The sequence below is a fragment of the Rhipicephalus microplus genome, chromosome 7, assembly GCF_043290135.1.
Source record: "Rhipicephalus microplus isolate Deutch F79 chromosome 7, USDA_Rmic, whole genome shotgun sequence".
NCBI lineage: Eukaryota > Metazoa > Arthropoda > Arachnida > Ixodida > Ixodidae > Rhipicephalus > Rhipicephalus microplus.
In genome coordinates this window covers 6,965,755-6,993,502 of record NC_134706.1, presented here as the reverse complement: position 1 = coordinate 6,993,502, position 27,748 = coordinate 6,965,755, and the positions used below count along the sequence as shown (strand labels likewise).

The 27,748-nt window shown below is 42.1% G+C and overlaps 2 protein-coding genes across 4 annotated transcripts in view; both read right to left on the bottom strand.

The window, feature by feature from the left end:
• The window catches only part of sdk (sidekick cell adhesion molecule), a 69,852-nt gene extending 45,057 nt beyond the window's left edge, over positions 1 to 24,795 (bottom strand). For all 3 annotated transcript variants that reach the window (XM_075868553.1, XM_075868555.1, XM_075868554.1), the window contains exons 1-12: positions 24,131 to 24,795; positions 19,521 to 19,796; positions 17,243 to 17,409; positions 16,255 to 16,381; positions 14,551 to 14,659; positions 12,324 to 12,544; positions 10,690 to 10,965; positions 9,678 to 9,797; positions 9,134 to 9,289; positions 7,395 to 7,498; positions 2,237 to 2,408; positions 1,334 to 1,474 (exon numbers count right to left, since the gene is read on the bottom strand). In XM_075868553.1, coding sequence (XP_075724668.1) covers positions 1,334 to 1,474; positions 2,237 to 2,408; positions 7,395 to 7,498; positions 9,134 to 9,289; positions 9,678 to 9,797; positions 10,690 to 10,965; positions 12,324 to 12,544; positions 14,551 to 14,659; positions 16,255 to 16,381; positions 17,243 to 17,409; positions 19,521 to 19,796; positions 24,131 to 24,197 — 1,936 coding nt within the window. In that variant the 5' untranslated portion in view covers positions 24,198 to 24,795. The remainder of the gene's footprint in view (positions 1 to 1,333; positions 1,475 to 2,236; positions 2,409 to 7,394; positions 7,499 to 9,133; positions 9,290 to 9,677; positions 9,798 to 10,689; positions 10,966 to 12,323; positions 12,545 to 14,550; positions 14,660 to 16,254; positions 16,382 to 17,242; positions 17,410 to 19,520; positions 19,797 to 24,130) is intronic.
• A 2,023-nt stretch (positions 24,796 to 26,818) lies between these two features.
• The window catches only part of LOC142767260 (uncharacterized), a 62,794-nt gene continuing 61,864 nt past the window's right edge, over positions 26,819 to 27,748 (bottom strand). Inside the window, exon 30 of the mRNA XM_075868557.1 lies at positions 26,819 to 27,735. The gene's annotated coding sequence lies outside the window, so the exon portion shown is untranslated. The remainder of the gene's footprint in view (positions 27,736 to 27,748) is intronic.

Here is a 27,748-nt window from a genome sequence, read left to right as displayed (position 1 = left end):
TCATGTACATTAAAAATTCGTGAAAAACAAGGGACAAATACAGGCAAAGAAGCAGACTTAAGCGACAAGAAAAGGGTATAGTTTCATCTCGGCGTGTCGAGCATAGGGGAATCATGGGGCAGAGCATTCCAATCAATCAATGACTTGCTCGTTTCTGCTTGATTCATGGAAAAAAGAACCGCCAGGCATTTTTAAGGGGAATGGTGCAAGCGATTCAAAAGTTAATTTTTGCCTGGCTAAACTGGACAGGTTGTGCCATCTAGCGGGGCGCAGTTGAACCAAACGCACCTGCCATATTGGAGGCCATGGCAAGAAATTGTTCAACGGACATTGTTGCTGGTGTGGCTCCAGCTACATTCGCTCTGTTGATACCAGCGTCAGCGACCACACAATAAAGCCAGACAACATTGTGCACGGCAACAGTGATGTGAAAGTTTCCACTTGAGGTGGGTAATTTGAAGTGTAGTAACGAGATTTGGACCACTAAAACGTGATTTTATTTCAAAATAAGCACTTCCTTGGCACAAAACTAGCACTATGATGTTTCTGTACTGCTATTTCAGCAATCAATATCAACTTAATATTTGCCTTTAATGCCCTTCAAAGGCAAGTCGACTAGTGAAAATCTTGGATCCTGCCTGCACTTTCTGTTTATGCATTCCTCACTACTTGTGCAGCAGTAGCAACTGCTACTTGGAAGTGTGCTGGCAGCTGCACTGGGGAGGCGTGAGATCGATTTCTCCCACGTAGTGGGAGGTGTCTTCTGGACATTTTAGAATAGGAAGGGTGCCTTCATTGCAGCATTGCAGATGGACAGCAAGGAAGCAGGAGTTGAGGCACATTGTGCGCAACTTCCGTTGTGGCGTGTCCTTTATTGCCACACCACACTCGTAACACGCAGCCCTACACAGAATTCAGCTCAATACGAGATCTTTTTGCTCTCACATCCCTTGATACGAGCAGCAATGAGTGTACAGTATAACTGATGTACAAACTCCATAAAGCACGAAAAAACAGTCAAGTTGGTTTTCAAGAATTCGAGAATAATGGCTGAGCAATCCAGGCAAGACAAATGTGAACACCTCTGTTCTTTTTGCTATTCCATCCCCTGCACCTTTAACACACTAACGTTCAGCTAATAAGTACCACACTAACATCCGCTGAAAGTTCAGTGCTTGTCCTCTCTGCACATGTTTCTCGCGTTTGATTTAGTTGCACTGCCATTATGCATGGGCGTGCAACGTTCCGAAATGCGGCCTATGCATGACAGTCAGTAGATATCCCCAGGGGGTGGGGGGGGGGGGAGCTGGGGGGTTTATGCAAAAGTACTGACCAGTGGGCAGGGCCCTCATTTGCAGGACATAGTGCGTGATGGGGCTGTGGCCATCGAAGGCAGGTGACCAGGTCACGTTCACCGTCTTGGGCAAGGTGTCCGTCACGGAGGCCTTTACGTGACCCGGTGGATGCGGAAGCTCTGTGGGACACCACGGCCATCGTCATGACATTTGCAATTTATATTAAAAAAAAACATGGTTGAAACTTTCTTTCTTGTTTATACAATAAGCCTTGTTTCACAACAATGCAACCTCAGTAATTTTTTTTTTTTGGACTATACAACCAGGTTACAGCAGGAAACACTGCCTTTCACAAAAAGTCAAATGCTAATAATGATGACAATTTGCTCAAAACATATTTTCTTTGATTGCCCCTAGATCTATTTATTTTGTCCTTTTTTTTGTTAACTTACTACTTTGTGCCTTTACATTAACGTCCTTAGTAGCAAATCAATAGTTTTCAACGAAGGACAAAAAAAAAAAAGCTCCCCATTTTTCCGTTGTATCAGACTTAAGACTGTGTGTCAACTAAGGTGCGGATTCAATATTCTTAGCAGCGACAAATGAGTGCATATACAATTATGCATTTCTTATAAGGGCAGAAGGGACTAAGTTTTCAACTTAGCCAATATATGTTGACAAATTGTGCAAGGTCGTTCAAATGGCTTTTAATGGCCCTAAAAATACAGCCAATTAAATTCCCGAGAGAACAAAAAATTACGAACTTATCATTTGCAACCGTTGATACAAAATAGCATAGACATGGCACACCTCTTCTCTACTTGAAGAGTGTGAGTTTGCAGTGCGAAATTACTGACTTCATATGACTTGCGTCGTCCAGTAGTAAACAAAATAACCGGTATTCACTAGTGAGATCGCAGGTGACATTGCCAGCGACTCACCAATGACCTCAAGCTTGGCCGAGCGAGTGTCGTTGCCACCGGGTGAAGTGACAACGCAGGTGTAGGTGCCGATGTCGGTGTTGCGTGCTTGGTCAATCTTCAGGGTGCCGTCTGGTGCCAGATGAGTCCTACTCGAAGCTGTTAATGGCTTTTCCTCAAAAAACCACGTGACCTGCAAGCAACCAGTCACTCAACATGGACAGTGCATGATACCGAGAATAGCAACTAGGCATGTGTGAAAAGTAAATAGTAAATTTGAGGCTCGATCTGAATTCAAAGCACATAGAGATTTGGTAAAATAATTTCGAAGTACATCTCACACATTATAAAAGAAGAGCATATTTGCCATGAAAAAACTAACGTGCCCAATATTTTTAAAAATTTGAAACAAGGCAGGTAAAATGTTATTCTTTTTGATTCAGAGGGAAGTGGAAACAACTTTTGATTGTAGCAGGATTTGACTTCCATCAGAATTAGGCTTGTGTGAATAATAAAGTGCTTCGAATATTCGAACGAATAGTAGTGTATCCAAATTCGCTTCGATTCGAATGTAAATTATTGAAAATTTTCATGTATTCACAAGGACCGAATAAATCTATATTGTCTGCATGCAACCACCTGTAAAAATGGTTTCACTGCAGTGTAGGAGCACTAAGCCATGAAAGCACCTATCCAGGAGAAATTCGCTCTGCCGCGAAGCCCTCTTTCAAGCTTTAAGGGGCCCTGCAACACTTATTGAGCATGGTCAGAAAAATCTGCCGATCGGTAGTCGAGGCCACCAAGAACACGCGAACCAAATATTACATTGCAGCATGTGGCCTACAATTCACAATAAATTCTCGAATTCAGCTAAAAATAGCTGATATGTTCTATAGTACTATAAATCTTAAAATGTTATGTTTCGTACAGGTTAACACTCGCAAACTAGCGAAACTCAAGTCCCGCTACTACTCAAAGTTGGTTCGACTTCTTTTTAATGAAAGAAAAAAAAAATGGCATTTGCATAGAGACCCCATTTCAATTAAAAAAAAAAAAACATTGTGCAGGTTAGTTTGGTCATGATAAATATTCCCATTTTTTTTCTATATGTCATACATACCATGCGAATTGGATTCGAAATTATTCAACGGAACTTACTATTCGCTTCAAACCCAAAATTCACTATTCGCGCAAGCCTTGTCAGAATGCAAATGATAACCTAAGAAGTACATTATGTCTTAAAAATTTACCATACTTAAAGCATATTAGCCGTTATGCAAAGCTCTTAAACTAAACAAAAAAAAAACCGATGAATTAAAGCTTTGCAGGAATGCAGATTTCTCCTGGGTAGGTGTAATCACATTACAGCACCTCTTTAGCGCAGTGAAGCTGCCTTTACAAGACGTTACATAAGGTCTGTATTATTTTTTTCATTCATTTGAATACAGCCGAACCCCTATATAAGAGACAAATGGGTATAACAGACACGAGTGTGCCTACAGTAAAGTACTAGGTGATAAGAAAATGCATGTGAGGTACCCTGCTTATCAAACACATCTCGTATAAAAGACAACAATTGCTGCTCTGCACATCCTTCTTATGAAGGTGTTTAACTGTGCTTAAAAATTTCGAGTTGAAGAGCGTTTGAATATTCAAAGGGCTTCAATATTTGCACAAAACTAGAAATAACTCTTTGAGTAGAAGGTTACGCCCAAGAGACATCAGGTTATTCAAATAAATAAATAAAGGTCAAGTGCCACATCACAGAAAATGGTGACAAATGAAGTGTTTATTTTTGCGTGCCTGACAAAATACTTTTTTTCTGTCTCTATTGCGTTGTGTCAATGCTCCCTCGTACCTGTTTCTATCCTTCATGCCGGGAATTAGAACTCCACTCACATACTTAGCAGTGAATCAACAAGTGACATCGATAAAAGATCATATTGCCATATCAGAAATGGCCTGTTGATTGATGATTGATATGTGGGGTTTAACGTCCCAAAACCATCACATGATTATGACAGACGCTGTAGGGGATGGTTGCAAAAATTTATACCACTTGGGGTTCTTTAACGTGCACCCAAATCTAAGCGCATGGGCCTACAGCATTTTCGCCTCCATCGAAAATGCAGCCGCCGCAGCCAGGATTTAATCCCGTGATCTGCGGCCTAGCAGTCAAGCACTTTAGCCACTAGACCACCACGGCAGGGAGAAATGACCGGTCATCAACAAGCCCACGATCGGGGGAACATCCTTGAGAACTGCATTTCCGCATGCTCAAAAGTGATGGGTTATAAAACCATTGCTTAAAACGATTTTAAAGACGATAGCCTTTCCAGGGATACCTTGTCGTGGAAATTTTGGTCCGTCTGTGTGTGCTTGTCTTTCCTTCTTCTCTGTCCGCAACACGATTCAGTAGAATGGTGAAAGTTTAACCCCTTCCTCAACAACCAGCCATCTTAATCTGGTTTCTGCGTTCATACGTGCCTACATTGTGAATAAAAAAAACAAATACTATGCATAATTTGGTGCATCAGTATGGGGTCATTAAGTAATGTGTTACTTTATTTTTAAAATGCATCATCATCATCATCATCAGCAGCAGCAGCAGCAGCCTGTCGATGCCCACTGCAAAGCAAAGGCCTTTCCCGAAGAATTGAAGAACCTTACATAAACATACTGAAAGAAATCTATACTGGATCCACAGCCACTATATTTCTTTGTGAAAAAAGTGATACAATCCCAATTAAGAAGCGTGAAAGGCAGGGAGACACGATCTCTCCGATGCTATTCACCACGTGTTTACAGGAGGTTTTCAGTACTATAGATTGGGAAGAGTTAGGAATAAAAGTTAATGGACAGTATCTTAGTAACCTGCGATTCACTGATGACATTGCCTTGATGAGTAACTCAGGGGAAAAATTACAGCTCATGATTACAGAACTGGACATGAAAAGCAGAAGAAAAGGTCTTAAAATTAATATGCACCAAACTAAAGTAATGTGCAACAGCCCCGACAAAAAACAGCACTTTGTGATATGTAGACAGACGCTGGAAGCTATAAAGGAATATGTTAACTTAGGATAGGTAATAACCGCGGAGCCAAATCACGAGATTGAAGTAACTAGAAGAATAAGGATGGGGTGGAACATTTTCAGCAAGTATTCTGAAATTATGAATGGCAATCTGCCCCTAACCCTCAAGAGGAAGGTATATAACAGCTGCATCTTGCCAGTACTTACCTACGGAGCAGAAACTTGGAGGCTTACAAAGAGGGTTCAGCTTAAATTTAGGACGATGCAGCACTTAAACTAAGGAGAGTAACCTTAAAGAGACCAGAAGAGAGCAAAATGGGTCAGGGAACAAACTGGGGTTAACGATATGATAGTTGAAATCAAGAAGAAATGGACATGGGCTGGGCACGTAGCACGTAGACAGGATAACCGCTGGTCCTTGTTAAGGATAACTGAATGAATTCACAGGGAAGGCAAACGCACGAAGGGGAGACAGAAAGTTAGGTGGGCCAATGAGATTTATTTATTGATTGATATGGGGCTTAACGTTCCAAAACTGCCATACCATTATGAGAGATGCCGTGGTGGAGGGCTCCGGAAATTTCGACCATCTAGTTCTTTAACGTGCACCCAAATCTGAGTAGGCCGATGAGATTATTAAGATCTCAGGGATAACATGGCAACTGAAAGCACAAGACCCGGTTGATTGGCAGATAATGAAAGAGGCCTTCTAAAATGCATAGATATGTAATTCTGAAGACCACAGTGTTTATTACGCGGCACAGGCAATGCGACGCTATGACCGAAAAAAACTGGCGTTTCCTACGTTTCACTAAAACTACATGATGCTGCCACCTACCAGTGACTTTGAGTTTTAGAAAAACTTCATTTATATGCGTTCATATCTTACACAGCGCCTAGTCGACGGTTTTCTTGCGCAGAACATCAAATAAACGCTTTAGTCTCTCGCTCCAAACACAAGATTATTGTCTCTCGAGGACCTCTGCCAGGAAAGCAGCAAACGCTCCGCCAATTTGTTGGCGTAGTGGTAATTTTCAATTCCGAAAACGGCACTCTTGACGCGAGACGATGCTTGGTAAGCGAGCAAACGCATGAAAAGAAAATGCGGCTGGAGACGCCAGCTTCAGATTCCTAAACAAAACACCGTGACATAGAAGATTTTGACAGCGTCCACTAGGTCCTACGTAACTCCTAATTCGTAAAAATGAAGTACGCAGTCATTTGTGGGGGCCATAGACCTAACATGGAAAGCTTCAGAAAGATTAATTGTCGCAAAAATACGAAAAATACATTTTGAAATCAGTGACGTCGCATGCAGAGATTCCTGCGTGAAATTTAAAAACGAAACTTCAACCCTGATTTTTCTCCTCTAATAATAAACTTATGCTGGTGAAATTCACGACATTACAGTTCTCAGAGTACAGCTTATCAATCTAAACCAAATCATTGTCTCATTTTGGTGTCTCTTTAAGAACATCAAGACATGTGGGTCCTTTGCAATGGGAAAAGGCACTTCTTGTGAGAAAATTTGCAGGAAACGTGCATCTGGTAGCGAGGTACATGCGCGCCGTACTATCCGATAAAACACTTCACATTAAATAATAATGAGATCAAAAGATGCCAAGGAAAGTATAAAAGACGCTATCAATAGAACTGGTAATGCAATTGTGGAGAAAGAAAAGTGGACGAAACGACAACTTGCCACTGGCAGCGGACGCGTTATTCGAAGGCCGCTGGTTCATTCCCTGTCGTCAGCAAGTTATCACTTTGTCCATCTATCGTTTACATGATAATGATGCTACAACCCCTGTACTTTCCTTGGTATCATTGTCAGTTAGTTCTCAATAGTATTGTGTACACTCAAACCTCATAGTTGCATATTACACATAAATAAGTTCAAGGTATGCAAAAGTTAGTTATAAAGGTATATTCCTAGCACCATATATACATAGCTAAACTATCTTGCATTTAATTTATTATAACCGATATTTCGTTATATCAGGGTTTGTTATATAGAGGTTTCCATGTATAGCAAAGAAAAACGAGTCCTTAGACTTAAGTTTACACTTCTTTACTGCAAGTTAAATGTGGTTCAACATTCCATACAAAATGCCAAGGCCACCTTCTAGAGGTCCCAAGCTCACCTGGTAAGGAACGCTGGGATCGTGTGAGATGCGGCACTGCAGCTCGGCCGTTGATCCCAGGATGACTCGCGTGTCGACTGGTGGCTTAACGATCTGGGTTCGAACTGCACAGTGAAGTGAAATGCTTTGTCGTGAGTGAACCCTGCTAGAAATACAAGCTGCTGTACTTTGAGAATAGTGTCAGGAAAATGTTTGTGTCAAAGCAACCCAGAAACCAAAATGAAAGAACGCAAGACATTCGCTAACGTTCAACAAATGGTGCACGTATTGCGCCTGTTCTCAGTCACTGTGTTACTTCTGCGCTAAAATTTTTTAAATCAAGGCATTACTTACAAGATCAAACGTCTACTTTTGTGAATAGCAATACTAACAAACTCACATGTGCCGAACAACCAAATACCACTGTAGCAACTCACCAGTACAGCAAACAAAGCACTGCATTTGGAGCTTGTGGCTGAAGCACATATCAGCCCTGATATCAGTCACTTAGTTTATAGAAAAGCAAAAGACATTTCATGCATATCCAAGACGAAAACAGAAAGTTTCCCACCAAGCAGTTTCACAGATGAAATTTTCACCAAAGGCACACAAAATGAGTGCCATGAGGCATATTGTTTGTAGTCCAGCCACAGTTTGATTAAGGCAACAATCTACACACAGCATCAGTTGTGAAGACCATCTTATTTTGGCATGCTGCATTCACAGCTTCACATAATCAACACATTGGGAATACAAGCTCCAATTGGTGCAGCTATTTCGAATTCATAAAAAAAAAATGATGTTGGCTCAGTGCTCAACCAAATTTTTTTTGTTTTCTTAATGCACTTGCAGACACTTTCTTCAAGGGTATTTCATCATCTATAGCCATTGTGAATTGACAAACACAATATGTGCTCTAGAAGAACTTTTTGGGCAAGTTGGCGCCAGCTTTGTTTCAAGCTTTGCCCCAGTTACAAAATGCTCATCAAACAATAAGTACATCCAGGATTTTAGGCATTTACGAGTCCATCCAAAAGGGCTTAAATAGTACCTGCTGTAAAAGGAGTAAACAATATACTAGTGCTCACTGCATGCAATAATGACCAATTTGTACATCATTCAAGTAACAATGTAGTTATTCTGACAACCACACCTGAGGTCGTTAAGCCGTAACACGTGGATAATTAAGTTGCTATGCTGCTGATTCATGTTAAAAAAAGAGAACATGTTAACACAGACACATAAAAGAACATAAACTTAAAAACTTAGCCATGCATAACCACAAAACAGGCCATACCTATAAATTTGGCCCGCGTGGATGGTCCACATGAGAGACAACTGTTGAGGCATTTAATTTCTCATTCACACGAGTTAATCGATGGTTAGCTCACGCATGCACCACAACTAATATCAATAGGCCATATTTATTCATTCCTTTGCCAGAGTAAAATTGAGCATTGATGGAATTTTAATGTGCATTTACACACTCCAAAATCTAAAGGCAGATCAGATGGTGACCCACAAGAGTGGAAGTTAGTTGGAAGTCAGCGCACTTCCTATCTACCCTGTCTTGTTTTTTTTTCCTTATGTTCGCACACTGAAAAAACTTGCAAATATAAATGGTGATCGTCCCGCTTGCTGTCTCTTACGTTATATTAAACTGTTGGCTAACACAGCACCCTGTTCTCTTATTATACACTGCAGATTATGCTTGCAAATCAAGGGTATTGTACTGCTATTATTTAAGGAAAAAAACATACCAAGCACAGTGAGGTAGGCCTCTGCACTGGCTGAGCCAGCCGAGTTGGCCCGCACGCAGGTGTACTTCCCGCTGTCGGCCAGCACCACTGAAGCGATCACCAGCGTGCCACTCTCGAGGATCTGCATGCGACCCTCGCTGTGCACTGGCACCACATCTGGACAGACAGGTTGGAAGAGAGTTGGATTACGTCCACAAGTCACGACTGGGCCACTTGATACACTTGTGAACAGTAAAAGTCCTGTCCTCAACACACCATTTAGGTTTACGTCTACACCAAAAGTTTACACCAAAGGTCTTTTACACTCAAACCCCATTATAAAAAAAGTTGCATGTTACACAGAAATAAGTTTGTTACATCCAAAATTTGTTATAAAGGTATATCCTAACACTATATCTGTTGCAATACTATTCTTCAGTCACTTCGTCATAATTAATATTTCATTATATCTGGGTTCGTTATATTGAGGTTTGAGTGTAAGTGAACAGCAGTCCATCCACAAAAGAAAAGGATGAATTGCTCTGTTTTATGGTGGAAGACCTACCACTGTACGTCCAGCTCGTATTTGGCAGGGGCGCCCCCACAACAGAGCACGAAAGCTGCGCATCCATTCCGTCCAGCACGGTCACATTCTCAGGAGCACGCAGGAAGGCCGGCGGAGAAACTACACACGATGAAAAATGTTATTACAAAAAAAATGGTAAGAATCCTTTGTAACACAAAACATAAACGTATTTCCAAAGATGTAGCTGTGCGAGGTAATCTTACACTCCTGAATTGCAGTCATGACGTGTGAAATTGTTGAACTGAACGAATAATAAAAAAAACAATGGCACTGCGGAATCTGTGGACCGACAGCCAAGCTTCTTATCATTGCCTGTAGAAAAAAGTTTAGAATTTTAGATTGTACTGTACGCACGGATTGAAACAAGACAATTTGGGCTAAGTCAGCCACATACTTTAATTTTCAGTGTTTCAGTTCCAGTCACATTGGCATAACTGACTTGAAAGTAGAGATAATAGCAAATCTTTAGAGACCAAGTTTGTCACAACATGAAGTGCTTATCTCGAGCAAATACGCATACCAGTCGTTATACTAAAAAGTTTTGCCACATTGAAATTTGTCACTCATGAATTCAAATGCGTCATCGAGTTTTTTTAGCGAAACAATCTGTATGCACTATTGCATGAGATAACTACTAAATGTCACGACAAACCTGGTCTCAAAAGATAATTTTGGCTCTGATCTCCGATTTCATAGGAGTAGCCAAAAGGCCTATAGGAAATTCACCCCCCCCCCCCCCCCAACCCAAAAAATTTTCTGGATACCACTGTCTGCTTTTGAGTCAAATTTACGCTGACATGACTCAAACTGAGGACAGCTGAAAGGAAAGCACCCTGTGCCTTAGTTGGCCTAAATTGTCGTGCTTCAGTCCATGCGTGTCATGCATGTATGAACATGCCTTTTGTATTTTTGTCATTTGCTTGATTTCTTTCTTTTTTCACCTGCCTAGTTTGAAGCGTAGAATGGAGCAAGTGATGAAGGTGCCACTCACTCTTGACGTGGAGCCAGGTGGCGGCACGCGCCTCGCCCAACTCGTTCTCGGCCACACACTGGTAGACGCCCGCGTCCTCCATGGCCAGCGCCCGAATCTCCAGGGTGCCTCCGTCGTGCAATCGGAAGCGTCCGCTGGACATGTCCAGCGGGTGGGCATCCAGCAGCCAGTGGACCTCGGGCGGCGGGTGACCCTCGGCCGCACAGGGCAGCTGCACCTGCTGACCAAGCTCCACCGCTGTCTCCTCGTCCACCTTGCGGCTCAAGGAGGGCAGCACTGCGGCAACCAAACCACAGTCCACCTTAGAGGAGTGACGGCTCAGGCTCGTCGGTAGGTGACGACAAAAGCACAAACTGGGGGGCACCGAAGTAATGCTCCTGGTGTTTCATCTTCTTCGTCTCCAGTTTGTGTCACAGCTCTTGTCCGGTCCACCATTTTGAGCATTCGCTCCCCAAACGATACCATAACAAAATCACACCTGCCCCGACAATACTTCGTTATAGCCGAAAATTCGTTACAACCATATATGCATAACATATCTATGAGAAGACTTCTTCAATTATTTCATTGTAGCCAATAATTTGTTATATCCACGTTCCTTAAATAGAGATTTGAGTGTATTTGCATAAACCCAAGCTAAAGAAGGGTATTACCTAGGAGTGTGCAAACAGTAAATATTAGGTTCAAAGCAAATAATAATTTGGTTGAATAATTTTTAATTGAATCCGAACAGTATACGTCACATATTACAAGAAAAAATGAGCATACTTGTCATGACCCAACTAATCTGCACAATGCTTCTTTAAAAATTAAATCAAGACATGTGCAAATGTCATTCTTGTTGGTCCAAAGAATTGGAAGCAACTCTGAATAGTAGGAGGACTTGACTTTCAGCAGAATGCAAATGATAACCTGCAAAATATGCTACATTTTAAAATTTACTATACTAAGAGCATATGAGCTGGTATAACAAGCCTTTCTACTTGAAAATGACGAATCGATTTGAAGGTAACATAATCATCTAATCCTGAAGTGGGGCTTTGCGGAAGTGCGGATTTCACTCGGATAGCTGTAATCAATGTATAGCACCACTCCACTCCTGTGAAACCACTTTTACAGGGGGGTGCACATCTCTATAAGAGACATGCACTGGGAAGCAGCTCTTGTCCTTAATATGAGGTGTCTTTTATAAGCACGCTACTCGCGTATGCATTTTGGGACACTGGCGTCTCTTGCAGGGCTTTCAGAACTCTGTAGGGCTATCAGAAACAAACAGCTGGCTGTCAATTTCCCCTTCTAAACACTTCTTTTCAACAAAATAAGACGTGACATGCACAAGCACTGACTAGCAGTCTTAACATTTATTTGTAGTGAAAAATTATATTATAAAGTAATTAACAAATACAAGAGATCACGAGGTGCTTAAGCATCCAATCAGAGGACAAGAGGAGACAACATATGCATTACTTGCGTAGGTCACTGCCTTTCGTTCACTTCAATAGAGTTTGTCATCCTCAAAAATTTGTCATTCTCACATACCCTCTAACCTTGTGCAAGCCATCAAACTGGAGCTTTTGTGACTGCCAGTAATAAACTCCTAAAGTGACATCGTACCCTAACATATAAGCACACACCTGACACTGTCACATTGGCGTGGGCGACAATGGGGGCTGCCGACTCATCAATCGAACCACCAGACTGCCGAAGCAGGCTAGCCTGGCAGGTGTAGCGTCCCGCATGTTGTGGCCTCAAGTGCAAAAGGGTCAGGGTACGGTTCCAATGGGTTAGCACGTGAGGCAGCTCGCCCAAAGGCTGGTCGTCCTTGAGCCAAACTATCTGCACCTTTTCAAGGGGGCTGTACCGAGAGAGACACAACACAGCCGTTATCACGGGGTAACCACAGCGCTTCCTCTCGAGAGACCCATGCCATCAGAACCAAATTATCCTCTTACTTTTATGTATTAGCACGCGTTGACCATTGTCATGAGGTTGGTATTTCCACATGCCACACCAACCATTTTTACAATTCATACATTTCCTGCACCACAGCAAGTTGGAACCACCTTCCCCGATCTGTCATCGAGATTACTAAGTTCATGGCTGGAGTAACTAATCTGTTATTGTCATAATGATATTGTTTTTGTACAATTATATTATCATCAATTTTTAGCATCCATTTGTTTTCCAGCTCTGAACAAGCCAAAATTTCATCATGCTACTACAATGATGCATTCTTTGTTATTGTTATTTCGTTCCCTTTGATTACTTGTTGTAACAGACCCTGTTATGCTTTGCTTTTCTAACCAACCGTTTTCTGTTTTTTTATTGCGTCCAGCTTTGTTTTTGGTTTCCTTCGTTGTATCTATGTAAGCCCTCAAGTACATACTTAAAAGTATGTTGTATCACACGCAAGGTTACTGCACTCGTCGCACAGTCTCAATTTCCGAAAAGAACGTGCTTTTCAGACACAGCGAAGTAACAACTCAGACACTTATTCGCATTCATCTGTAGCTGTGAGCTCGTTTCGTGCGTCAATCGTGCGTGAGCGACACGGGTCACGTTTCAATCTGCTTTGAATTCTTCGCGTGACTTTCCAATTTGTTCCTATCGCATTCATTGCTTCGCCTTTGAGGCAAAACTATGACTTTTTAAAAATGTAACCCATTCCCCCCTATGATGTCCTCCGGCCCTTTGCGTACTAAAATGAGTAAATAAATAAATAAATAAACATGGTAATGTTCGAAATGACGATGTTTGAGTCGGTGAATTTAAATCTATGCGCTAAAGGTTGCTATCAAAACCATCGCCCAGGTTATTGAACTGTCGGTTATGAGAGAGAACATGCGCCCAGCCTCCCTTTCCCTTTTGCGGCAGCGTGACAGCCTAGTTGCAGGGACATGACTGTCCCTTCCAGAGTCAATGAAGCTTTTTGTGAAGGGATGGAACACCCCCCAGCCAGAGCTTGCGATCCCCCTTTCCCGGCACACGGAACGGGTTTCCCCTCCCTCAGCGAGAGAACATATACCCGTCAGGAAAGGGAAACCGGGACGGTAAAGAAAACGAGCATGCCGACAGCCGGACGCCCTCTCTGAACCAGGTTTAGAAAGAAGGAGGTCGAACTCGCAACCCCCTGTGAGCCGACGACGACAACGACCAAGGAGTAAGCGTCTACCTTTGTTTTCTGTAGTATTTCCTCGCGAAATTTGTGCCTTATCGCTAACGTATAGCCATAAAGTGTGTTGACCTAGCCTGTTGCCTTATTCACCCGAACTTGTGTAGCTGCAATGAGACAAGCTACGGATAGGGGACGTTAATCATGCACGGTATGACTGTGTGCGACTGCAACATTAGCTATAGGCTTCTGCGTCAGCCGTAAATAGGACGCACCCCCTACACAGTCGCATTCAATCCTACTTGAGACGATAATCAATCATGATGGCGATAACTGAAGTGGTAATGATGCTAAATGATGATGATACTTGAAATAAAGCTAGACTTTTTTTAGTCTATGCTCACCTACACTCGCGATTACAGCTATGCTGTCGTAACAGTTTGCAGGGCACCAAAGTTTTTAGGGGCGAAACTCCTTAAGCGTCTAGGCTAGTCCCTCGTCCATCGTAGCCACACCTAGTACTCGAAGTGCTCACTAGATGGCGCTGTGGCGATTGCTCCACTTCAATGCATAGGAGACGTGTGCTTTAATGTGATAGGAGACGGACGGACGGACAGACGGAGCAAGCTCCTTCATTATAATTTATCTCATGATTATGGCGTAACTTTTTTCCTCTTCTTTAATGTCCCTTTAATATACTTCCCCCTCCTTACCAATGCTATGCAGTGCAGCCCATTAGACGTCCTTACCTTCCAGCTGGAATGCAGTCAAGGTTGCTGTCGTATCCAGTTCCTAGATTGTTAAACTGTCGGTCAGCTGGTGGCACAACAATAGTAAGTTCTGCCTTGTACTCTCCACCTAGAAACAAAACAATGGAAACAAAGACAGTTGGCTCACCATCTCACTAGGTCACCAGCAAATATCTCATCGCTTTCAATACTGAAATGAATGTTATGACATTTACATTCACTTAGAGACAAATTTATCACTTGCTAAATTTCAAAGCATTTGAAACAAATCGATAGACATATTTCAACGTAAGTAGCCCATACAAAAAGGTAATTACGTAGCGGCCCGGGGACCTTCCGCTGCGAAACTACCAATTCAGAAGAAATTCACATTACGCCAATGTCACACTTCAAGGTTTAAGTGGGCATATTACTTGCATAAGATCGATCTCTTTTAACGCTTTAAATCATGTCACATGAGCTTTTATTGATGAAGAAAAATGTGAAAATATGACATTTCATTACTTTAAATTGAACCCTACTGCTATTCAGATCTTGTAATCATTCGAATTCCCTTCAACTTAATTTCAAAAAAAAAAAAAAGGAATACTTACAGAAGCCTAGTTCTAATGCTTAAGCCTATTGTACAGGTAAGTTGGCTCATGATAGAATTATTCGTTTTTGTTTATAAATTGTGATATACACTATTTGAACAATTAAGTAAGCCAAAAAAAGGTAAAAAAGAATGGGTTAACAAAATTTCTTCACGTTACCGCAGGGTATGACATACACCACAAAGCAATACAAATGGTGAACGAGCTAAAGCGAGTTGAAAAACAGAAGTTTTTTTTCCCAAAATTACACAATTTTTGTTTTTTGCTTTTATAAGTTTGGTTTCTCTACCTTCACAACAAAAAAATTGAAGATTGTAATTCAACTCGAAGCAGGTTAGAACTGCTTTTAACACGAAGTGGCTACCAAAAACAAAAAGAGCTCATTGTCTAACTTCCTGAAAATTGTCACCTGGCTGTTTGCCATTGCAGTTTGCATGTGAAGTTCGCTAAGGCTACATGCTCAAAATAACAATGATTGCCAAACTGTCATGACGGAAGAAATCATTTTAAAAACATGTCTTTGCTGCACAGATGCGTTTTGACCTTTAAAATTTGTTTCTCTCAAGATACATTTTTGGGCAATATCTTGAGATGAGACATCATGTCCTTGGCACTTGATAGCCAGGTCAGGATAAAATTTTGCACAGATATTGCTTAACATGTGAATGGTGCAAGTGTCTCTTTTAAAACTTGATATCGCCTGTATTATCCTTACGAAGCTAAAGCAAGCAATTAGTTTGGGCTGAGGATTCTGTGAATTCTAACACTATAATTTTTCTTGTCAATCTAAATCTCCTATATGCACTTCCTGACAGCTATTTGCATTCTACAGTTAATGAGGAGCCATATGAGCCATTGATGGCTGAGAACTATCAGAGTTTAATGGCATAAAACGTTTGTCCGAAATGAACTATATTTTACACTGTCGTGGCACAAAATGAAAACTGAGCAACTTACTGCAGAACTAAGTAAGTATTTAGAGTAAGCATAAAAGCCTGCATATACAGCAAAAAATTTCACTGCTCTAGCCTACAAATTGACAAAACTTTTTCGAATCGCACCTCCCCTTAAAGTTTCAGAAGGCACAGGTCAAGACGTTCCTATGACTCACCACTGCTGTCAACACTGAGCTCCACTGGTGGGCCAAAAACGGTGTCGCCAGTGTGCGGGTTCGTCAATTCAACTTGGTAAAGGCCTTCAAGCTGCGCACTTGCATCCAGGATCACCAGGCGGTTGTCCTAGTAAGGATAAAACCAGCAGCTTAATTATTAAGCTTAATTATTAAAATAGTGGCTTCACTACACGGTATGAACATGCAAATTAGACTTATCAGGTGGACATGCAATTCACTGAATGCCTTCTAAAGGGAGACACAGCTTGAAAGCTTTTCTTAAAAGTTAATAAATTTTGATAAAACTCACTGAGTTTATGTATATTAGTGTGTTGATTTCAAGAACACAATTGCGTTCATAGTACATAATGTACTTTAAAGAATACGAAACACTTCATGTCATTTTGGGAAGCAAGATCCTTTTCTGAACTGTCGAAGTTACAACGTAATCAGCATATCAAAATAATCTCAAATAACAACTGTACGCAGCAAAACCAAAATGAATGTTCTACACTTACTTGAACAAAAGTTCTGATAGGTTCAATCTTTGTGAGTGAAATTCCAGCATGACACTGACACACTCACAAATGTTCAATGTAATATTTTCGTTCAAATGGATTTCGAGTATAGACCATTCATACTTATATGTATTGCATAAAGTTTTTATTCCAGATTATAGCGATACGCTAATTTACCCTGCAACTCTCAGCTTGGCAAAGCCCTTGCTCCCAAAAAGGAACATGAGATGTTTGACAATTTATAAGTATGCATAACAAAAATAATTGTATATGTGAGATCATAGACTCCCCAAGTCTCATCGAAATCAACCAAGTTAGACAAATAACCTTATTGATGTCCTAAAAAATCTGCCCATTTCCAAAAGGAATGATTGCGAGCAACTTATAAAAAAAAAAAAAACATTTCAAAATCAAGGTCTGCATGATTTCTGTCTGAGCTATTTTAAACCAAATTTTACAAGACTCCACACCTGTGTAGTTGCAAAGTTTTGGCTTTCCAGGGGTGTCCCATCGAGTCGCGACCATATGGCAGTGGCTTGTGGAACGCTGTCCACCACGGGCGGCTCTAGGATCACGTGTCCACCCTTGCGCACAGACACGTGCACCGTCTCGGAAACCTCTTCCAATGGCGTCAAGTCTGCACAATGACCCAACAGGTACATGATGAGAACAGTGTCAGCATGTGCTTAACATGGAATCTTTTTTCAAAGTAGTATGCACTATTTATTATTAGTACTGAGATGATAGTCTATACTTACAAAAGCAGACCATGTATATGAACAAGGTACAGTACTCACGGATTCAATCGCAACACCAAATTTTGCAGTACGCCAACTGGTATGCGCTATTACTTGAGATAATCACGTAATGTCGCTGAACTAAAGAGAATATTGACATTGATATACGCGTTTGGGTTGCAATTACATCGGTATGACCCTAACTGAAAGCAGAGGAAATTATGTGCGTTACTCAGGTCTAAATTGTCTTGTTTCAATCCGCGAGTACTGTACATCCTGGCACCACTAAGTGCAACACAGTAGGAACTTGTTCTAGTACACGTGGAGAGAAGTACAGTTTGATGGGCCAAGAGGTTTGTAAGCAGTATAGCTAATAGCATTATCTAGTGTTTTAATTTGCAAATTAAGGATAAGACGCTGGCTATCTATATGTTTATTTATATAGTGCACAGGTTACAAGAGGAGTACTATTCTATGAGGGTTGTAGTACTGATTAAAACAATTATGGAGCAGTAAACAAGTTACACAGCGACATAATTATCAATAGAATGAGAACAAAATAATTGGGAAAAAAGGAATATAAAATAAATAAAAACACAAAGGTGAACTAACAGATGGGTACTCTTCAGTGTACAGTAAAACAACTAACTTTGCCGGAATGCTTACATCACCATACATAACAAATACAGCTGAGAACTAGAGAACTAAAACAAGTGGTAAATAAACTAAATATTGCAATGTTCTTTTGTCTTACGATTACTGGATAGTTATTGTCAGCTATGTCATCAAGAAGACCCTTCTAAAGCACAAGTGGGGCGGGACCACGTGAGGTGACCCCTTGGCAGTGCTGAAAATTGGCGTGCTTTGCACCCGTTTTGAATTGGGTTCGATACTGGTCATACTGACCGATATTACACATATTGATTTGTCCCTCTGTTGCATTATTAGTATGAATGCATCACTATGGGATCCACAACTACACGCTGACGCAAAAAACGCGTCAGGTGTCAAGTTGATGTCACTGTTCCTTCAAGCTGCTTCGCATCTAAAAGCAGAGATGCTGAATACTAAAGCGTGACCGAAGATGCACGGAAACAGAGATGGTCACGCAGGTTCCTGATGAGCCCATTGCAACACGACTTCTCCATTTGGACATGCAACTTTATTTTGCTGCTTCCATGTACTGTTTGCGAGGAAGGAACCACCAACACTGAGCTTACAGTAAATGAAACATTCACATTACCTAAAGTTCCTTGATACCACTTCTGGGTGAAATATTTTTTGCTACACACAACCACTTCGGTGATAACAATGCAGCGTTCTACAAGACGCTGGACCTGGGGCGTATTGATACAAATTTCAAAATATTTTTTTTTTGTATTTCCTTACGAATGCTTACTGCGGTCAGATGTGTGTTGCATGTAATTCACATAGGTTGTTGAATTCATTTTATGAAACAACGTGGCAAGAGTAACAGTAAAATATTGAGATAATTATTTTGTAAATATAAGTACTTGCTATACAACATAAAATAATTTATTCTGACACTTCTCACTTCAAATTTGGTTTCTACAGCTTTGGCATTAAACTGGGTTAATTTTACCCATTTATAGTTAATAATAATGAGTGCTTCAAAGGGTTAAGGGGGTACGACACATTACCATCAACTTATGAAGCCAAGTTTCCTCAGTTACACTAATCTCCTGTGTGCTGAGATCGCTATGAGCATATGCGAGGGTTAGTAAATTCTGATAAGATATTTTATTTTGATACTGAAGTCAATTCTCACATGAGTTTCCCACCGACATTGACACTAGTGTGACACATCACTAATGCGTGGTGGCTTTATGCACAAGTACGGTTAGTTGTTATGACGTCAGGTATCAAAACAAGACAATATGGACACTTCCGTGTTACTTAAGTAGCCGTGAAGTGGAGAGGCCAGGACGAATTACCAACTAGCCCAACACGCTTTAATATGCGCACACGAGACCTAGTGCACAGCACTCACGTGCAACTTGCAGCTTGGCCTTGGCGCTGAGCACTGCTCCAGCCGCGTTCTTGGCCAAGCACTGGTAGGCACCCGCCTGGGCGAGGCCGATGTTGCTGAGCACGTGCACCAGTCGCAGAGAGGTCCAGTTGGTCAGCGGCTGGCCGTCCTTGAGCAGCCGCAGCCGAGGTGGGGGCGCCCCGACCGCCTCGCACCGCAGCGCTCGCCTCTCACCCAGCCCCACGTACCCGCCCGGTAGCGGGTTCGGGAAGCGTGGGGACAGCAGCTGCTGGTGGTCTGCAAACACGCACGAGAGAAGAGAAAAAGCAATGTTTATTGTGGCAGGAAAGCTGAGGTTGGCCTGAATCCATTTTCTGACCCGCTACTTAGCGTGAGGAAAAGGGAGGGGGTGGAAAAGAAAGGAGAGAGAGAAAGCATTGTTGATGATGATGAGGAAGGTGGCGATGAAACAAAACCTTGGATCAATTTATAGTCTCTTGTAGAGTGCAAACACGCAGAAGTAAATAAGAAAACATATTCACTATATCCTAAATCTCAATTTTTTGCACCTGCTTTTACGTTGAAGAGATACCGAACTACCCTTTTGAAAAACTTTTTTTTTAAGTCTTCCGACATTTCTTGGAGTCACCCATCGTGGATATGGCGTTTCAGTGCTCGGCAAAATGTCAGATGTTCAAAAGACCCTTTTCACAACTGTAAAGCCAGCTTTCTTGCGATGCAGTTAGCCCACCTGATGGCGGCTAGTCACTTCTGCGTGTTCAAGCACAGTTTGCTTGCGCTATTGACGTGGAAAATGTCGACTCAGCTAACTCGACACAAACATGAATGACAAGACCCGGCACTAGAAACTAGCACCTCCACTTCACTCATGCACGACAGGTAATGCCATTAGGTGGGCCAATGTGCCATGCAGGGAAGTGCCCTTGTGGATTTCAAGAGAGATCTATCCCAAGCTATGACAGCTTGATGTATTAAGAGCTTGATGTATTAAGAAGTCAAATGCTGAAAAAACAATAACATTTGGCGCATCGCTCCGTCATAGGAATGAGCACAGCACGAAAGTGAACCGTGTCTTCACAGGAGTAGTTGCAAGTTAAAGTTTATTTTACATTTATGTTTAGGAGCTTGTGTAATATCTGTGTGTTTGCAGTTACAGTAATTTGATGTAGACGCCACATTTTCATTCCAACAATTAATGCCCTTCATTTAAACCTTTTCATAGCTGAAGTAGTTAACATACACCTGGACACAGCATATTCTGAACACTGCACAAAGATGGCATCAACAAGCCCATAAGTAACCCTGGCACTCGACATGCACCAATTCAAAGTGTCGTCATTTGACTACAGAAATGCCAAAGTGTGCACTCCTCAGCACTAGACTAACCTATATTGGCACTCAAGCAGTCACCCCACTCCGAGAACACAGGAGGCAGAGTTTGTAGCTTTAGCCGTCAACATAAAAAAAAAATTTTTGCATCTCGCTGGTGCGTCTTTCGAAAGCTGCGCCAAAGAACTCAAAGGAATGGCCAACAGTACCACATGTTGCTAACACGAGACATTCACAATCGTAATCTGTCTGCCCATGCTCTAGCACTACGAGGCAGACCAATTATGCAATCGCATGGTAGCAGAACGAAACAGCGTTAAATAGTACTCCCAATCAAGCTCCACAAAGAGGGCTTCATCAGCGCCTAATAAGATTTCCTAACTCTCAAGCTGTTATGATAAATTTTAACAGCCCCGACTGCTGTCCTGTTCGGGGCATGCAATCACTTCGCTTGTGCTCATCTCTGTTCCGTTCGCCTTCTCCTTCTACTCGCGCATCCCCTTCTCCCGTACAACCTCTCCTTAACCGCCCTGGCTTTCAATCATTACAGTTACTGCATATGCTACCTATACGTAGTAAAGTTGTGCTCCTGCTCGCATCTCCATTCGCCAAGCGCACTTAGTGGCACAAAAAGTATCTTTTCGAGGGACAGCCAATATCACAGCTTTGCAAGTGCTGGCGACTGCAGTGCCACACCCGCTGGTTTACTGCCCTGCCACCACTGCCCCAAGCAATCCAGCAGAAAAATGAATGTTTTTGGGAGTGTTTTGTATAGTCTATTCTGGCTGTAAGCCATTTTTATTGTGCATTTGAAGCACAAGAGAAATCTCATGGTAATATTTTTGCAACAAGAGTAGGCAATAACGAGCAGGTTATGCATGGCTTCCAGTAAACTTGTAACGGCTGGCTAGCCACTAACAAAAACTTGACAGGACCAAAAAGATAAAAATGTGTGCAAGTGAATGTTCAAATATTCACCTCACTGCTATATCAAACGAACATAACACAGTACAAGCAAAGCGCAACACATAAATTGTGTCACGTAATATTTATCTTTCTTATGACACATCTACCTAGATCTGCTTAAAACTTTAGCTTGCATTATTTGTAACTCACATAGTGATATAATTTTAACAATTGTTTTATCACTACTGATCATTTTCTCATTCTACCTACTTTGACTTTCAAAGCACTACATTAAAAACTACGTAAAAAGAGTTATTTGCTGATCATAATTATCAACCATCATGTCTTTGGTAGTTTTCCTATTTAGTATCTAAAACAATTAAAACAAAATATTGCTTCAATAGTGACTCCCATCGAACAAGTTATAGCACCAGTTTCATCTAAATCAATAGTTTGTTCGCATTTTCCTTTCTTTTTTTTTTCCCGTCGCAGTGAAAGTCTTTGCACCAGCGTTAGGAATGAGCAGAAAGCATATGGAGCCACTGAGCCAAGCTGGTTCTTGCATATGACGGGTGTGGCTTTCCTGATTAATATGGAGACTTCAGCGGGCAAGATGGTGGACCTACGTGCAACTCTGCTCCCAAAGGAAGCAAATACAGTAACTTCAGCGATGATCACTTGACCATGCCACCTAGGTAAATTAACAAAAACTTCCCAAAGGCAACCTATTTGATTTTTGTGCAATTTTCCAGCTTTTCGAAAACTCCAATGATAAACCACCCCTGACAGTGGTCCCGCCCCTTTCAGTGATAACCTTTGTCGCACAGCATGGTATATCAACTGCCCACGATGAATAAGAATACCAGATAGCTTCATGAATGGCTTGCCTCAACATTATCCCATTCTACTATACTACCAATCATATCTAACAGCATGCGCAAGGAGACTGTTGACCTTTTGTTCAACAGTAATAGTGGCTGTTCAACAGATTTGATGACAAATTAATTCAGCACTTATAAACACGTGTTCATTCTCTGGCTGCTATACATTTCTCAACTTTTTTTACAGCAAATCAAAAGACCACCACCTTAATTATTAACATTTTCTCTCAACTTTAGGTGGCCTATTTCTGGTGATTTTTATGGTAACATTGTCATGGTGGTCATCCTCTGGTACTAACACGTCTAAATGCTGTGCGACCAAGAAGTGTTTATATCTTAATGTTTGAATGCAGATGACCCCGAAACAATACATAAGATTAATAAAAAATGGTCAGCGTTGAAAAACTAATCTACGTGTATGCGATAATGGGAAACATCAACATAACCGTAGCTGCCATACCCAGGTAATTGTACAAGAAGCTGTGCCTCGGATGTGATGTGGGAAATATCAGGCTTGGTGCAACTGCAACCATCCCAATCCTCTTTTTAGGTATGCCAGCCACTTCCAAATGCTGCCAGCTATTTGCCAGTACACCTTACAACCATGGGCTTCTTTCTGCATATCTGTTATACATGTTTTCGTACCGTACTCAGGCTTCTTGCTTCAGAATCTTTCATATTTACTGTCAAAACTAAAATACCACCACCGTCATATTCTATCCTTGCCAACATAACGCACCTAACGCAACATGGTTAAGACAAAAGTGACAACTACTCTTGGAAAAAAGCAACATTTACCTTGCAACATTTTTTTCGTGCACGAGAGCTTCACAAACCTGCCTCTCACTTTTGTTGCCTCGACAGTTTTTTACATTCTAGTCTGTTTAGTTAAGTAAGCTTCCCACCACAGCCACTGCAAAACCCATTATCCTGAAGAACTCAAACAGCTAATTCAGTCTGTGACCGTCACCTTGCCACTGCAATTATCATCCCAGGGCGTTTATCCTTCAAAGCCTCAATTGCTGTAGAACCTTCCAAGAATAATTTTAAGCACTATCCCTCAGGGCTTTTACGCGTCCAGTTCTTTATTAAAAACTACCAATAGCCCATCCTCTTAATAAATGACCACACGTCTTGTACCATTCCCAAGGCTTCACATTGCGCATTTGTTCGCAGCCGTACCTCACTAGTCGCCCTACACATTTTTTAAAACGAATTTCCTGTTTCCCCTGTCTGGTGGGCCCTTCAGGAAACGAGTTTTTACCTTTCGCTTTCGACGGCGATTCTCTTTTTCTTTTTTCAACTGGGCGCCCACTATTTATTTACGCTTATGTTTGCATTACTGCGCACCGTCTCATCAGAAATCAATTTCCACGCAGGGCTCTTTGTTCCTTTATGAAAGCGCATAACATTCACGGAGAAACACGCGGACTTCACGACAGCGGTCAAACCGGCATCACGACAAAACTAAAGTCCGGAAGCGCATTCCTTTACCATTATCCGCGATGCCAGCTCCTAGCGTGCACAGCAACGTGCACAAGAAAAGACAGAGATGAGCCATAGTCGACGCTCTGATGCCGTCGCAGGGCGGTGGTTCACTAGGTGCTTCCACGATACAGTGCAATCGAGGTGCGTCCTTCCACACTCGCGCACCTCTTATCCCAATCACACACACGTTGTACGGTTTGACGATGTAGTACTACGGCAACTCGCGCGCAGAACATCACACAGTTTCAGTTGTCCTGGACTGGTCAACACGATGACCGACTCCCAGCAGTCACAGTGACGCTTCGCGTATCCGGCTGTTGCACGCTGACCGACTGTCTCCTCCGTTGCTCCGATAACCACAACATCCGCGGGAACGTCCGTGCGTCGAGTGTAGCATTGTTGTTACAGGACAGAGCGTCGCCATATTGCCAAAACTCTTCTCAAACTTCGAAACTCGATAAAGTCGGCCCTCCCGCTCGCGGTTAACATTGCGTTCGCTGAGCCCACGCTTCAGATCCGGACAGTCTCGGTGAACTCGGGGCTGTGGTACGACCTCTCTCCGGCATTCTGTGCCTTGACAACGGTCGCTTGCGCGTAGCGTAGGCAACAAAAACTGTCGCCGCCGTCGTCGGACAGTCGTCGCGCTCGGATCACGTGACTTCAACAAACCTGTTCCGATCCTCGTTCGGCGCTCGAACGCCGTCGTCGCAAAAAACTTTTCTGACGTCACGCTCGCAGCGTTGCGCGCGCTGCGTCGCGCGCTAAGCCGCGCGGAGAAGCCGCTCAAATCGAGCGCACCGAGCACGCAGTCACGTCCGAGCGAACAACAACCTGTAGCGCAGCAGACGGAAATGGGAGACCGGCCGAAGATAAGAATACAACCAAAGGATCGGCCCTTTAAATTCCAGCTCCGCCGAGGCGGTCGGCTAACCAGCCAGTCGACGCTGCGCGAAGGTTCAATCGGATAGCGTGCACATAGCGCGACCGCAAGCGCTGTTTTTTTGGGGACACGGTAGCCAGTTTTTTTGGCGCTTCCCACAACGAAGGCTCGGTCGCACGGGTCTTTTTACGCGCCGATAGCTTCGGGCGATGCGGTAATCTCGGGAGCACGCATATCCGCGTGGGCTAGCAATGCAAGGCCGCATTCAAGTTGAAATAGGACGAGCAGATTGTGCGATATACAGGGCTCGCCGGAGTGACCATTACGCATGCAAGTAAACACGACAGCGTCGAGGGGAAAAAATAACTAATAAGAAAAAAAAACGAGTTCCGTTTAGAGTGCACCCGCGTCAAAGCGCGAAGCGCGCACATACAGTATAATACATACACGCAACACAAACGAATTAGGTAAATCGCGCAGCTTGGCACTATTACTGTTGTGTATATGTACCGTGTTTGGCTAGGTTATATAGAATAGAGCCCGTTCATACTTTAGGAAAGAAATACACGCAAAAGCACACTATCCGGAAAAACGTACAATACGAACTTACTGTAACGGGTACATCGCGCCGTTTTGCGTGGCTACGAGAAATTGTACCACAGTGGTATTGTATGAGCGGGGTTCTCAATAAACTGCAGCAAGAAATGTATTCAGGTTCCTAAAATGTTATGGTCTGGTAATCAAACAATGCAGAAATTCACTAGTGATCGAGACACTCGAGAAAGGTGATTTTGCTATCCCGCACAGTAAAATACTGCATACGAAGTAAACAAGCAAGGCCGCACGAGCAGTATGTTAAAAGATTGAATTAGTTTTTCAGCAACAATTATACATTTCGCACTTGGCTTTTCACCCCATAAAGTGAAAATGAGAAACTTGGCTACAACATCTCCAGTGAGTGAAACGCCATCACTTTGTCACGTTATTTGGTTCTGTCCTAGCGACGAAAGGTTTTTCTGATTATGCAATGTATAAATAACCAAAGACATCTGCAGTGTTCCCCAATGGGGTAAAGGGTCATCAATCAATTTTTCATCCCAGTGCACCCTGTTGGTGGGCTCAGAGGACAACAAAGTTTACAATGGCTGAAAAAAATTTTAAAAAACCAAGCAACCACAAGCTTCTCACAATGGCCTGCCTTCGGTCCCTCGCTATCATGAAGCAAAGATGGCAAGTAAAAAGTTCTCGGAATGCAACATCAGGGGTCTCAAAGACCATTATCATCAAAACCTGCATCGCCATAAATGTATGGGGCAGACACTGCACCTCTCCAAAATGATTAGGGAGGGGCGGCCGCACCCCCCTGCCCCCATTGTTCCCTCAACATAAATAATGCAATGAGTTCACTTGCTAATTTTATCTAACACTTTTTTCATGCTTCTTGCTCATCCTATTGCCTGTCGTTTCCTTCTTCACTACTGTCTCATTCCTTCATTCTCAAACTGATCTGCCCTATAGCAATACATTATAATGCATCAACTTTTCTAATCCGCAGCACTTGTCGTGCTTCTTGCCGTACCATGCTACGCAATTTCCTGCTCTTCTTATGCTTATCTGTTCATCTCTTTTCCTACGTCTGTTTGGTACTGCTATTCCCTAAATCATAATTTTTGTCAGTTTTTAAGTTTCTGTATGCATCAGTTATATTCTGTTATGATTTGTACCATTTGCTCCCCACTCTATGTCTCTTCATGGGTCTGTGAGGTCTTTTTGAGTAAATTAATTAATTACGTATTAACCACTTACATCAAATGTTGTGAGTATACAAGCCTTTATTTTCTTTTCAACCATGCTGCATGTGCTGTATCCTACTATGAAAATGCTATAGTAGGCAGAAGATACATAAAGGGATACACGGGCTGTAAATCATCAGAGAAAAAAAAACCTGTTTATTACACCACTGAATCACGCAGATATTCTCTCACATATAAAGCCTAGCTTAATTCCTACGAGATCAGCATTTCTTAGACTGTATATCTACACGAAGTGTACGAGCTGGATATAAAATATTTGAGGAGACCTATTAGGTTTGTGTGAGCGATACCTCATGATATAAAACAGCCGGAGCTACACATATTTTTTAACAAAAAGTGCAAACTAAGTAATATAAAGTGCCAAGAGCAGAATGCCCGTTTTCTCCAGGTATATTTTTAAATCTTGATTTTCCTTTGTTGCTTTACTAGGGTAGTCATTATGTAAACATTGAATAGTAACAATCAGCACAATTACTAGTTATGACCTAATCCAAAAACTCTTTGCAACACTGCACTTAATGCATGTTAAAGTATACAGCCAATTAATATTTGCTTCCTTCTGAATGCTTGTTTTTACCCTTCTGCTTCCAGAAACAGCGAGGTAGCTTTGCCAATCTTCCAAAGTGGGTGACCAACAAGCAAAATTATTGCATAGTTCAAACCAATACGAGAAAATGAATAGGTCTATTTTGTTTCATAAGGCTTGGCCATATAATAAGGAGATGTCTCCATGACCCATGCCCTAAGTGCATTGTCAAAGGAGCCTGTATCCTTTTCGCCATGATGGGACAGCCTCTCTAAAATCACATGAATGTAGGCTGAAACAAGCAACAATGAAAATTGGAGACTTCCTTCAAGAGCATGGTGCCACAAGACAAGCCAAGTACGCAAGCAGGACTGGGGCTGGAGTGCCGCTTCTGCAGATACGAA